Genomic DNA, 14,920 nt, shown 5'->3' on the forward strand with positions numbered 1-14,920 from the left:
GAGAAAATTACAGCCTCCGGTCTGATTCTGTGAGCACTTTTTTGCATCCACAGCTGCTGGCAGAGCGGCTACGTCACCGCTTCGGTCGTTATTTATCTTTTGTTTGTGCGCTGTTGTCGTGTTTTCAATCTCACGTTCCCTCCTGGACTTGTTTACCTAAAGCTGCTCCTCAAAGCCTCTTCCTCTGGGAACAGGGAAGGAGGAACTTTACATAACAAGGAGGCAGAGAGGTTAAGCTGCTTACCTGAGCAGTGAGTCATTCTGCACAGACGCGGCGGGCGGTCTGTCGGTCAGCCTCAGTGGCGCAAAATGTGGCGAGGGGGACCGTGCTCCATCGGGCACGGGAAGAGGCAGAGGGGCCGTGCAGGAGGTGGAGGAGGAGAGAGGGGATGAGGAAGGAGAAGGTGAAGCCGGCTGTTCCTTCACTTCATGTCCTTGAGCTGCTTTGCTCTCGTCTGCACAGGACATCTCTCTGAGGCGAGGGGAGCTGGCCGAGGCGGGGCCAGCAGAGGAGACCTGATCAGCAGCGGCAGTGGAGGTGGCAGCATGGTGCTGGGTGTCAGAGGCAGCGCTGGACAGAGGCTGGACTCCAGCCGGGTCTGCCTGGGCGCCAGCGAGGAATTCCTGGGAGGAGGATGTGGTTTCTAGGCCTAAATGGGGCCTGGGTGGCGGCAGGAGGCACTGGGTTTGTGGCGGCTGGGCTGGGTGCTTGGAACCAGGGCTGGGGCTGAGGCTGCGAGGGCCGGAGGACAGTGTGGTGTGGGCGGGAATGGCAGCGGGATTTGTCCTTTGGTCAGGCAACCCTGGGGAGGGGCCCTCGACCAGCTGTGGGCTGTTGTCAGGCTCATAACTCCGACTCTCCGACTTCACTCTAGGGGTCAAAATAAAGACAAACCTCATCATAAGCACCTGAGGAATATCAAACATCACATGGCTTAAAAATACATCAATTCATTTCATCTCCAACACGATGATTCAGACATTTTCAGTTCACATCTCTCAGGAATGTTAAAATATGTGCTGCCTCCTTTTGGTCAGTTCTGGGAAGAAACTGGGCATCAATATGAGGTTTATCAGGATGATTGAACCACATGTCTGAGCAAAAAAACAACTCTGCAACAATATTAAAAAAAAATAGAGTTAATACAGTTTATTCTCCTATTTTTAGTTGGACAGATAGATAAATGCCTAAAACAGCTCATTTTCTAAATTAATAATCATGAAGGTCTCCCCCCTGTCTTGTTATGAGCAGACACCTCTCCCACATGGTGATATGAGCCTTGAAAGTTTAACCAAAACACACCTTCTGAAGTTTTCTCCACTGAATTATGAGAAAACAAGTAAAAAAGGGGAACAAACGCTTCACAGACATTAAACTGCTGCAGTTGTGCTGATGAAACTATATATGGAGCTATGGAAAAAACAGATTTTATCTTTAGATTGTGACACTTGGAGTGGGTGTAAAATTGCCTTCACAATTTCATATGGATTTCTCCTGTACTTATGAAAGTATGCAGGAAAACATCATGTCAATTTTGTATGTAAAGGGCTGATCACTGGGAAAGTATTCACAATATTTCTTAATTAAATATTCTAAAGTTCTCAGCTGGTTAAACAATTCATCAGATCTTATATGGAGCAACTTGTGCAAAATTCATCCCTCGTGGGTGAGGTGTTTCTGGCATATCTGACTGGGACGAGACCCTGGGGCAGGTTTACATCAGGTTACATGGATACAAAGTTCAGAAGAACCTGTTCACCTGGTGCATTTGAGTAATATTACTGATGACTTTGAGGTTCACAGGTGTGGTTTGAGTGAGTCTATTACAGTTCACGACACCCGAACCACGAGTGTGAAAACCAAACACAGAGCTTGGATTACAAGGGAGCTAGTCCACAGTTAGGGGCAGGGAATAATTACAATAACCACTGAAATGTTTCCAGGGCTCCAGCACCAAATCTTAAAGCTTTTATAGGACTCGGACCCTCCAAAACCTGTTCTTCCCATCTTTCACGTATCAAAAACCAGCATCCTGCAGCTCATCACTGAGCTTAAAAAGAGCTCTGATGCATATGCTGTTAGATTGCAGTGCATGCTTTTTATATTTGCAGATATATTTTCAGGGATTGACAGTTTTAAGGAACATTATTCACATAACAGGCTAAAATATCTAAACATGTTTAGAAGAATATGGTATTATTAGATATCTAACACGTTAATTTTAAAAATGTAGGATGTTTTGTTGCTTTTTCCATTTAATATACACAGTTCGATGGGATAAATAAAAGAGTAAATGTGGAAAAATCCAATACAACAAAAGAAAAAAGTGCATATTGTAACACTAGAAAGAAAGAATTTGAGCATCACTTTGGCTTACACCTCTGAGTCAATATTACGCTGAAAGATGAGTTTGAATTTCCCTTTTTTCTTAAAGGTGTTTATATCCCACCTTGCATACCAGGCAGCACATCAACAAAAGGAGTGAATGCGGAGGATTACTGATCATGTATGCAGCAGATAAGTGTTCTTTGTCAGCAGCAGCTTACGGATAAACTGATACCCTCTCCACCCACTGTAAATCCACAGTAGCTTCAGACACGTTTTGTAAATAAGGGTGTAGTTGACGACTGGAGTCTGAGGAGAATCTATTCACCCAAACCTGAGCTTCAATAGCAAAAGATAAAGTTAGAAAAAAGGTTCTAGTTTGACTGAAAGTGATCACTTCAGCTCAGGAAGCCTGAGAGGAGAAACTGAGAGCAGTTCTTTCTGCACTGAAATGTCACAGACTGGATAAATTCCACATTTATATGAAACTAAACAGATATTTCTTCCTGTCAAATGTCCCACTGCAAAGTAATGAGTATTCCTCTAAACACATTATAGGAGTTGGTGAACATAGAAGAAATGTTTAGAAAAGTCTGCAGCCACCCCTTATTCATTTGCATTTGGATTTAAATAAGCCAGGCTTTTTGTAAATTTTAAAAGTGGTCTTCTTGTGGTCTGAAGGTCAGTCAAAGTTTTTCTTTGGACATTGGCTTTCAAGAAGCCATTCTCAAAGAAACAAAACAGGGAGAAAAAGCTGAGGTATGCACAATTGCTCAAGAACTGCACTGAAAATCAGTCGGAACAGGTCTAATGGAGTGATGAATCCAAATTGGACATGTTTTGGTCCAAATGTCGTCAGTGTGACACAACAGTGTCTACTCACTATTGTTGGAGAACTTGGCAAAATTGATGAATTACGAACACAGAAAAGTATCATCAGATTTTGATCCACCATGCAATACCATCTGGAAAACATCTGATTAACAACAGCTTTATTTTCAAGCATGTGAATGATCCCAAACACACTGCTAATGCAGTAAAAGCATACGTGGATAGAAAAACACACAGTGGAACACCATCAGTCATGGATCGGCCTCCCCAGAGCCCGGACCTCAGCATTACTGAAGCAGTGTGGGATCATGTTGACAGAGAACAGAACAAAAGGCAGAAACATCCAAAGAAGAGCTTTGAATGTCCTTCAAGAAGCCTGGAGAACTATTCCTGAAGACGACTTAAAGACATGAAAATAATATTTTGTTTTGGCTTAATATACTGCAGTTCACACATGCTTCATTAAATTGCTGTACATAGCTTCCATTTTTCTAGCAAAATATAAAGAAATGAGAGGTGTCTCAAGACCTGCACAGTACTCTAACTGTAGACGCAGTGAATGATTCGTGAATCAAAACCCAGTGCTGTTTTTTGTATATTAGTGGTACATTAGTATATTAATCTGTAAATTAGTAGTCCAATCAAAAGTTAATCTTACCTGGTAGCTAAACTGCCCTTTTGGGCCTGAGTGTCTCTCCAAGAAGAAGGAATTTTCTGCAATAAGAAGGTGAAGTTTAGTGTGCCATTCATTGAAAACATCAGCATCAGTTTGCTCATTTAAATACTTAGTACACTTTAGGGTATTTGTTGTGCATATTTTTACTTCTCAAGAGTAGTGTCATAAAGGCTTCTTATAACTGTGACTCCATTTTTCCCTTATCTTAAATAGGACTTTTTAGTTGCCCAAACCTAACCAACAACCAAATATGCTTTACAACTTAAGGTTATCTTCCAACCTACTTTTATACTTTTTTGTTGTTTGGTGGTCTAGAATATAAAAACCATCCTAATCTTGTTCACCTGTGTATAGAAGTCTGCAGAAGGCGAAGATCTGGATCTCTCATGGATGCAGATGGCCTTCTCTTCTGCACCTGCATCTAAGATATTCTCCGCTGAGTGATACCGCCCTTGCGTCTTGCCTTCCGATGACTTCTTCTGCTTGTTCCATGTGGCCTGATACTCAGCAAATGTTCCGAGCCTCTGCTGCTCTAGTAAGACTTCGTTATGTCCAGGGTTGAGGTGGTTGGGGTCTGTGGATGGAGGAGGCTCAACAGACCCTATAGAAGGTGCTCTCTCTTGGGGTTTGCCCGACTCATCCAGGTCTGTGTTCGAGTTTGCACTCTGACTTGACTTCAGTACAGGCCTGGAAAAGGCTGGTTTCGCCTCAAAGAACTTCCTCCGCTCACCAAATGTGCCTGCTTGGGATTCTCCTTCCACTCCCACTTTGTCTATTTTGTCAGGCTCTGAAAACGAGTGCGTCCTCTTTGCCAGTTGACATCGCTTACGTCCTCTAGTGCGCCCATTTGAGGTTTTAAGCACAGAGGCCTCTGGTCCCTGGGGTTCTAGGTCTCGTCTCTGGAAGGAAGTGGCCTGGAGGACCCTGGCCTGCGCCTCTTTCAGGTGGTCCTTGTAAGTATTTGAATAGGAAGCAGCAGAAGATGCAGAAGCTTCCATAGATCTCCATTCCTCTGCATCCTCATCCTCTGCATCACAAGTCAGAGTTGCAGCACTGCGGCTCTTTTGCAGCTGGGCTCGCTTCTGCTGGATCTCTTTCCGAAGGGTGGTGGCATAACGGTCACTGCGGCGATTTGCTTTTCCACTGCTAGCAGCCATGGTGTCACTGGTGTCCTGGGTGGACAAGACAGTTGTGGTTGTTGCTGCCAGAGTCTTGTTTTCCAGAGTCAGGGAGTGGAGGAGTGGAGTTTTCAGGGCGGTTATTCGTTGGTCTTCTTGAGGGACCCATGGGTCTTGATGTCTTGGAAGATTAGCCTTGTGATCTTTGACTTGATGTACTGGAAACTGTATTTTCATGTCATTAGTGTGACCTTCACCTCTCTTTGCAGTATCCTCTGGACTACGTCTTTGAACAGAAATTTCAGAGGTCTGGTGGTTGTAGTGAAGTCCATTCCCAAAGTGGGAATGGGTATGGCATTCCTTATTTTCAATATAAGGTATTTGGGACTGAGGCAGTGAGTACTTTGCCTTAGTGTTAGTCTTCAGAGAACTTGGGTACCCTGTTTCATTGCTGTTCACCCAGTGGTGTTTCTCTGTTTCTGTCATCCGGCTTTCAGTTTTGCCCTGCCTAGCCTTGTACTGCGCAGTCTTACTTGCAAGACCGTAGTATCTCTTATGCCCTCCACTCTCCAGGTTTGGGTTTGTAGCAGTGCTTACCATGGATGCTGCAGAGTGCGGCATCTGCCTGCGGCTGAAAGCATTTGTGGGCAGATCCTGGAGGCTGCGGTAGTAGCTTCCTACACTTTGAGTCTTGGTGGGAGGAGCCTTTCCAGTCTGCAGGAAGTAGAAGGGACTTTCATCACTGAACTGCCTCTGGTGGGCAGGTGGTTGGGTGTAATGAAACTGTCTGACATCACTGCTGGACAAAGAGAAGTGTTTGTTGGGGTTGAGCTGGTTGTGGTTGTAATCAGCCGGCATGTTTGGATGGAGGAAGTCTTTGGCAGGTATTGGGTTGAAGCTACGTCTGGTTTCTGAGGATTTCTCCTGATGGGATCTGATGCCATTGTGGTGGTTACTTTCTGGCAGTTTTTCAAATGATGTGCCGTGGCTTTTTGCTGGACCTTCAGAGTATGGAAACACCTTTGTAGCTGCAAAACTGTCACTACGCAGGGGAGGAGGTGGCGGAGGAGGAGACTGAGACTTTTTCCTGTCTGGTACCTGCCACACTGGGCCTACGTTGGGTCTCCCTGCAATGGAAACACGAGATGCTGGCTGCTCCTTCCAGCCTCCGTTCCCCAGTGTTGGCTGCAGATATCTGGGCCGCTCATTCTGCTGAGGTCCTTCATTGTGAACACCCTTGAAGAAAATGCTTTCAGTGCTTGTTCCCTTTCTACCAGATGCATTAAGGTCATGAACAGGGGGGCTGGAGCCACTTGAGAAGCAGCTAAACCCAGAGTCCCTCTTGCCTGGTCCCAGTCCACAGATTGGCTCAGCACTGCTGGTGTATTTATTTGGGGAAAGACGACCTGCTGGGTAGGGATGTGAGGGACGCTCAAGTTTCTCCATGTTTTTCACTGAACTGATCTGACTGGTTTGCTGATGCTGAATGTTCTGATCTCCTTGAGTGGACGACTCTTTGGGCCTGGAGGGGATGATAAGAAAAAAATATTGTGATCTGTCTACTAAAGACAAGGTAAACCACCAAAAAAGCTCACCTTGCTTCATGCTTTGGCTGCCAGACTGGGGCTTGGGTAGCCTCTCTCTCAGGAGGCTCCTCCTCTGTCAGCTTCGAGGCATACCAGGAATGAGGACGTGAGCCTGGGTCATTCTTCCTGCAAAGCAGAAGCACAGCAAACAATTTCTCAATACTCTTTCTCAAATTCTTTCATAGAAGACAAGAGTTCACTGAGTTCTACAGGTTAACATTTCTTCATGGGCTTTGCAGGCCACCATCATCCAAATCCTTCCCCCTGATACCACTGTGTATTCAATCGTTTCAGGACAATAGAGTATTTTAAACAGTGTAAATAGTCTTATTACTCCAATCCACAGAAATGCAAGGAAAAACAAACAAAACAACCCATGATCATTAGATAAAATTTATGGCACCATTACACAAATATTTACAAAGAACTGGTAAGAATTATATAGCTACACTGTCCAAAAACACTAAAATTAATAACTGTAGTTGTAGCAGACTTGTGACCTGGCAGCGTTTGCTCTGCACCCACGTTTTAATCATTTTTTTGAATGAGTTCCTCTTTCAGTGACACTTTTTGACAGCTAAAATCGTCAGCAGAATCTAATCTCACAGCACCATATATGATTTAGCGGTCGGATGCCTGATAGCGAGTAGTGGGATGTTATTCAATGATGGCTGGCAACCAGTTTTGTTGGTTGTAGTTGCACTCTCTGGAAGTACTAGCATTTTACATCTTAACAGGCGATAGCAAAACCAGGGGAAAATATATATTTCTAGAGAAAATATACTTACATATTGTTTAATATTTGCTATAACTTAACACTGAAGTGACCAAGCTATTGTGTTGACTATAATGACTGAGTGGGGTCTTAATATTTCAATAGCTCTGTTGTCTTTCTCATATCTCTATGAGAGATATTCAAAGATGTAATGTTATTAACTATACTTTTAAATGAAAACTGGCAGCTTGCACATCTGGAAAGCCACCAGCAGTGCTAAAAGGTATCTACAAGTTTTAGAGCAACATATGCCTGACGTCTTTTTCAGGGAAGGCCTTGCATATCAAGGACAAAAGTCCAGAAGTAGGTCTCCTCAATTCCCAGATGTTTGTAGACTTGTTAAAAAAAGAGAGGATGCTACACAGTGGTAAACATGACCCCGTCCTATGTTTGTTGAAACGTGTCGCTGCCATCAGATTCAGTACGAGCTAATATTTTTCTTAAAATACATTTTCTACAATAAAATAAAAAAAACCTGCTATGTTTCATTTCTATTGTCCATACTAATTAATAGGAAAAGCTATGAAAAGTAGAAGCAGATTGACAAACACATGATAGGAAACATTTTCATAGTTAACAATATCACAACAACACCTAGAATGACAGGGCACTCAGTGACTTGAAGTTTAATGAATATTTGAATAATTAAAAATCATGATCATTCCTAATATTCAGATATGCTGTTTGTTTAAACTGCAAAGAGCAACTTTTGCAGATGAAATTTTTTTTTATTTTTTAGTAACACATTTGTGATCTCGAATAACAACTAATTATTTGTTAGGGGGGGGGGGGGGGGGGGGGGGTGCTCACTGTGTGCCTCAGGCCTGCAAACCCTATTTTAAACATCATCAGTACCTTGATAGGTAAGACTCCACAAAGGTAAATCGACAGCTTCACAGTGTAATTTTGCTCACATCAAACATGCACGTACCCCTTGAAGCGGTTCTTCCTGGAGAGCATGTTGAAAAAGGATCATAGACATTTTCCACAACATATCAAACCACAAGAAAACCATGCAAGCAAGTCATGTTAATGCGCTGTACGTGTAAAATCTGGTAATTCCCACATCACAGAACTGATGACAGACACAAATGTGCAAGTAAACTAAAGATACTTGGACAGCTAGCACCATACACATTAAACTACTACAAAAGAACACAAAGCACAATGATCTGACGCCATGTAGGTCCACCAAGAAACTACCAGTAAACACAGCCAGACACAAGCTAACTGGATGGTACCTCATAGAGCTTCGCAAAATCTTGGTGAGAAAGCTCCTCGCCACATGCACCTCAGTTTCTGATGGCATTGTACTTGGTGACACAACATCTACCATTTTAACCCTGATGGGCAGTGGGCGAAGAAGAGAAGCAGGAAGAAGAAAAGGTGGAGGAAAAGTCAAGCGTTAGAATAAAAGATGTCAATCAAATGTAGTTTTTTACTTATTAATTTCCAGATGCTCTGGTTTTTCCCCACAGGGACACGTACACCTCCTTTCCTTTTTCAGTCTACACGTGACCTTGATTTACAAAATAAGCCTCACTTTCCCCCCCAGAATGATCTGATATTAGCAGTTGAGCTCATGAAGTCATCTGGAAAGTGTTTACTGAGGTGACAGAGTGAGGCTGCTGAGGACGGTTTTCCCATAAACCTCTAAATGGTTCTGGATAGTTATGCTTAAATCTATTTCCTGTTTTATTTGGTAATCATTGGTTCTCATGGATTCCTTTTATTTCTTCACTGTGACTACCCTGCTCTCATCAGTTTCTAGCCGGCTAATAACTAAGCTCAGCATATAAGGATAATATTAGTTATACAGCAGCTTTTAACCAGAATGTCAGTGACTCTGATCCGGCACACGATTCTTCATAATTCACAGGTTATGTGCAACTTCCACCAACATCTGAACAATACTCTAGGACAGCGGTCCCCAACCCCCGGCCACAGACCAGTACCGGTCCGTGAGTCGTTTGGTACCGGGCTGCGAGAGTTGAGGCTCGGGTGTGAAATTTATGTTTTTCAGGGATTTTATTGTTAACTCTGTTTCCCTGGGTGTTTTCCCGTGTTGTAGTTGTGTGTCTTATTTTGAAAGAAATATTTACGCGTTACCATAGCGACCAGAGAGAGCATTAAGGGGCAGAGAGGAGGATGTTACTCTCAATGTTGTTGGCAGATTTCAGGAGGACGCTGCTAATAAAGTTACACAATTACACAGTGAATTCATGTTTATTATTATTATATTTACAAAATACCATAGTTTTTGTCTTGGTCGTATCATTTTATTTTGTTGTATTTATCCACGACACCTTAAAGGCCAGTCCGTGAAAATATTGTCTGACATTAAACCGGTCCGTGGCGCAGTAGAGGTTGGGGACCGCTGCTCTAGGACACAGGTGTCAAATATGATGCCTGGCAGAGACTCCAATCTTCTACAACTTTGGAAAATGTGAAGGACAGCATAAACGGTATTTTCATAACTTTTACAGAGTGAAACCTGACTCGCAGTCATTCATGCTACACCTGGTGAAAAAAGTTTTTTCTGCTATCTGCTTTAGATATTTGTTTTGTTTTTTTAAATTGGTTCATACCAATTTACACAAAATACACAAAAGGATTAAGAAAATTTGGGGGTTTTTGGGCACTTTTATATTTTACTTGTCTAGCTCGCAGTTGGCCCCTGCTGGTCCTTAAAAATAATGCAAGTTTAAAGCTACAGTTGTCGTTTAATTGCAGTCTTTGTGAGAAACAAGTTGGACCGTGATGTGTGACATTTAACTGAGCCGTCTTGTCATTGTTTTCAAGTGTAAGCTGTTAACTTGTGAGGAACATTTAAGCCAGAATGATGTCTAAAGGTCAAGCGAGCAGGTTTACTGGCTCCTGGACTTGATCCGTCTCTTACTGTGAAGGACTTTCAAATTAAAAGACGGATCTGTCAGAGACATATGGTCCCGATGGAGCTTAGCAGCTTAGAAAAATTAGATCTGAGTTGGACACCCCCAAACCTCTCTTTGATACCACTCCTTGATATCAAACTAGCTTTCTTTTTCATCTTAGCTGGTGCTTTAAAACACACACTGCTGTTTATTAGTCCAGGAACGAAATATCTGGACCAGATGAGACTTTTACCTGCCCTGAGCCAAACATTAATCCTGCCAGGCCGCGATGGCGACGCCACATTCTTTCAGCAAAGGAATGCAGGGAGGTATTTTCCCTCGCTTCAAGCGGGACAGCGATACTGGCCGCCTTCCATGATTCGCTGTGATGGAACAAATTTTCAAGCATTATCTAAATATTTATACTTATTATTTTCTCAGAAGTTTAGTAAGTCAAACTTTTTCAGATAATAATGAGATTTTTTTTTCAAATTGTATTTTTTTTTTTTTTAAATTGTATGTATTTATAAGCATCCAAAGGTTTGATTGATTCAATAAATGTTTTGGTTTTTGGTCTTTGGTGCCCTTTGCTGTGTTGTTTTGTGATCTGGAGGTTCAAAACTCTTTCCTACTACAAATCTGGTAAACTTTATTTATTGTACAGTTTGGTAAAAATGGAGCGTTTGGAGTTTATAAGCAGCTTTCTTAATTTGGGATCTGAGGAGTGCACTATGAAGCCAAATTAATGGGATAGCGAGGTATTTTGTTGCCTGGCTATATTAACATTATAACTTGTTTTAAGTCTTGCTCTCTGTCTTAACTTCACTGGTATCTAATCAACATTCGACACTTTCCCTGTTTGCTTCACATCATTTCCTGAAGATCAGCATCAAACATTTTGGGTCTGGCAACACTAAGTGCGATATTCTCTGCACAAGGTTTCATACTTTCAACCTGAGCTGAGCCTGTAGTGCAGTAAAGTAGAGCCATGGAGCACCGTGATGGGAATGCAGAAAGTCTGCTTTTACACTGTAACAGAACATACATTAGAAAACAGAGGATCAAAACAAATACAGCTGAGATATGAGTGACTAGTGTTGGGCCTGGGTGAATTTATTTTAACATTAGCCTCCCATATTTCTTTACGTTTTTCCACATCTGCACAATCATTTGCTGTTTCTACAGAGTCGATATCTGTATTTAATCACCAACACTGCCTCCCCTCCATGCGACACAAAAAGTGAGAGCTCCAAACAAGCTGCTGCACAAAGAAAATGCAAATGTCCCCTCTTTCTAAAGCGCTGAGGGTCTATTGTCAGGGGGGCGCAGCTGTGCTGTCACAGATATTGCTTCCAGGAAATACGAGCCGCACCGCGTTCATTCAGGAAGAACTGAACCCGAAACTGAAACGTGGCTGACCCACATGGCTGTGAGAGCGATACAGTCAGCTTCCAGTTGGGCCTATTGCTGAAGCAGAACAGAAGCAGCAGGCTCCCAGTCACTTGCAGTGGATGGCTGATATTAAGCATTTTTGTAAAAGGGTGTAGCTCAGGAGGAACAGCAGGTGTTCTACTGCTCGGGAGGTTGGTGGGACGATCCCTGGCTGCTCCAGTCTGCATGCTAAAGTGTTCTTGGGCAAGATACTGGACTTGAAGTTGCTTCCCATGCATTCATGTTCATCAGAGGGCAAATGCTAAAAAAATATGCTTGCCTTAAATGAGGCATGTTGTGTAAAGTAAAGCTGTAAAGCTCCAAGAGGACAATTAGAATGGAAAAGTAAATACAGTAAGAACCAGCCCGATTACCAAACGATTAATAATAAAATGATTTGGCTCTCCGACCCAGCTACAGTCCAGATGTACCCTGGGATGCAAGCAAGCATTATCGCTTGAACCACGTGAAAAGTAACAAATGATCTTTAGAAGCTACTCGTCTTGATTTCTTAGTGAATATTTGACTACTGTAAATAAAATCTGGATCTGAAAAAAACAGCGAGAGCTTTGTTGGACCGTGTGAAACAGATGGAGGTTACAGTCAAAGGAAGAACTGATAATATTCCCACCTGATTGGTTACTGAGTTAAAGCCAATCCGTGCCAATCATGGAGCAGAATCTTCTAATGTAAATCTTTGGTAAAAAAATAAATAAATAAGAAAATGCAGAGTTTGCGTAGTGTTTGAGTATTGAGGCTACACTATCTGCAAAAGTTAGCAGAAACAGAACAGCTGATGCTTTAAGATAAGATTTTTACAGGGTGCAATAAAGGTGCTACAACAGTTACACAAACAAAGAGTTCAGTCCCTTAGTAACCAGCTGTGACGCTCTGATACTGTCACTTCTATTGCAAATAATAGAGTCCCGACGATAACCACGAGTCCACATTATGACCACATGTTAATCATTAGAGACCGTGCCGTGCATATGTCTCGAACCAGCCTTCATTTCTTTATATTTGCTAGGAAAAGCAAGATCCATGAATGCTAGTGTTCCACTATGTGTTTTTCTATCCGAGCATTGACGCGTGTCTGTGATCATTGTCGTGTTGATTCATAGGTCAGAGTTAAGTGGCTTTACAAACAAAAAATATTCCTATGAAAATGGTCAGGTGTGAGGACTGGACTGAAAATGAGTGAAAAAGCAGCCAATGTCCCAAGAAACACTCCTCAAGGGAACTTTAAAAAAAAGAAGAAAGTCTGGCTCCTTGGAAGCAAAATATAAAGAAAAGATGAGTGGCTCAAGACTTTTGCACAGCACTGTGTAATAGATCGTTAGGAATGAAGTGGGATAGTTCTGAATGAAAGCTTTCCTGTAATAACATGTTGTTAATTAATTAAAAATGACTGAAACAGATTCAGCAATTTATTTCTGATCTCTTCAATTATTAATAACGTGTATCTGCTGTTAACTCTGAACTTTACCATTACCTTTATCCTAGTATGGAGCACGCTTCAGCTGATCTCAGTGCCAGTACTTGTCATCTTCTTTATATTCAGTTGGTATATCTCATAGTTTTAAGTTGCTTCAGTGTGAAAACCATTTCTGCTGCCCCTGCCAGCTGCTTTGCAACCCACTATGGTCATAATTTATACCCTTTCTCTGATTGCTCAAAATTGTCCCCACCACTAATTCAGTGCTAATTCTACTACTCTGCTTACACTTGTAACCCGTATTTGAATCCTCTCTCCAGCACCTTTCAGAGCCGAGCGGCATTTCATCGAGTTTCAGTAATAATCTCTGCATCATCACATGATGTTCAGAGGAAGCAGAGGGTTGGTTGCTTAGTTGGAGCCAGGGGAGGACACCGTGTGACGACATCAGGAAGCAAGCGCAGGTATCTCTGTCACTGTTTCCAAAAGTCTGTGTACCCTGGAGGGATTTTATTTGCGTTTTTTTTTTTTTTTTGCAGGCGGTCAGCTTTCAATGACCTAAAAGAGAGCTTGCATCTGAAAGAAATGCTCAAACTTACAATAAAATCCCCAAGTATCTGTCGAAAAAGGCTTAGAAGGTCAAAAACGTATAAATATCTAAAACACACCTGCTCTAGACAGCAGCAAGTCTTCAGATCTATCTGACACCGTGCAGAAATCAGGACTATTATTTTAACTAAACAATGATATTAATGAAGGACTAAACATTAACTTACCAGCTACATGAAACAAGTTGTTTCATGTGTACGTGTAAGCTGATAGTTTTGGTTCACAGTGCACACTTTCCCTCCATTTCTCCACACCCGCTTCTTTTTAAAAAACACTTGAGGACAAAAAAAGACGCACTTAAACATGAGTACTCCCACCAGCCTGATGGAGACGAGCACCCAGAGGAATCTGACAACCCCATGACTCAAGAGCTACTGCCTCCTCCTCCTCCTCCTCCTTCTCCTGCTGCTCCCAGTCTGAACACACACACACAAACACACTCCTCCTCAGGGGAGGAGATTTCCTTGAGGAAGTGGGGGATTTGAGAAAATGGAGGGGAGGAGGAGTTATTGTCCTGTCCAGCGTCCTTGCTGTAATCTAGTGTTTGGTCTGGGAGTTGCTGCCTCTGCAGAGAGCCACTGAGGCTGCTGGGAAAGTAAATGAAGACAGAGCAAGCACGATCATGGGAATGTGGGATTAAGCCATTCATGTCATAAAATGTGACACTACCTGGATGATGTGCTTTGAAAACATGCCACTAAATTTTAGCTGAGAGTAAAAACTTCAGAGGGCCAAAATCCGCAGTTCCTCTAGTGGCCACTTGAGGCCGTCTTTAAAAAGGACTCAATCCCTGTAGTATCTGAAGCTAAAATGCCCAACTGGACAGGAGCCAGTGATCATTCAAAAATGTACACTTCTGGCTCAGAAAAATCAAACACGGTGGTCAAAAAGTCTAGAAATCAGTGGCTCATGTCAACCTCTCAAAAACATTCTTGGTTTTAACCTCTAAAACTAACACATTTTTCTATGAAAGGTTTTTCTCACACAACCCTTGTTTTTTCCCACTGCTGACATCTCCTTCTGTGTCCTTCCCAGGAACTGCTGCACAGACAGGAATGTTTGGCCCAGGTCCACGTCTGTTTTCAGAGATACCAGCAAATGTCAGACTGAGGGGGCAGAGGCTGAGTGACTGCCTCACCCTGAGATAACTCCTCCAAAGAGGGGGAGGAGACGGTGACAGCTCTGCAGCAGTTTAAAAACTGTGTGTGAAGGCATGTTACTGTTCAAATCCCCCACCTTATCACGTTCACTTAAATATGC

General features: G+C 42.6%; 1 protein-coding gene across 8 annotated transcripts in view; it reads right to left on the reverse strand.

Moving 5' to 3' along the window:
- Positions 1-14,920, reverse strand: part of shroom2b (shroom family member 2b) — a 33,516-nt gene that overhangs the window by 12,954 nt on the left and 5,642 nt on the right. For 3 of the 8 annotated variants that reach the window (XM_004563305.3, XM_012922471.3, XM_076880371.1), the window contains exons 2-5: positions 6,547-6,663; positions 4,178-6,473; positions 3,816-3,871; positions 245-871 (exon numbers count right to left, since the gene is read on the reverse strand). In XM_004563305.3, coding sequence (XP_004563362.3) covers positions 245-871; positions 3,816-3,871; positions 4,178-6,473; positions 6,547-6,663 — 3,096 coding nt within the window. Of the gene's footprint in view, positions 1-244; positions 872-3,815; positions 3,872-4,177; positions 6,474-6,546; positions 6,664-8,243; positions 8,262-8,553; positions 8,656-13,827; positions 14,063-14,920 lie in introns of those variants that run through there. The other 5 variants (XM_076880370.1, XM_004563302.3, XM_004563303.3 and 2 more) reach the window with 3 other exon arrangements.

The sequence above is a fragment of the Maylandia zebra genome, linkage group LG23 (genome assembly GCF_041146795.1).
Source record: "Maylandia zebra isolate NMK-2024a linkage group LG23, Mzebra_GT3a, whole genome shotgun sequence".
Lineage (NCBI taxonomy): Eukaryota > Metazoa > Chordata > Actinopteri > Cichliformes > Cichlidae > Maylandia > Maylandia zebra.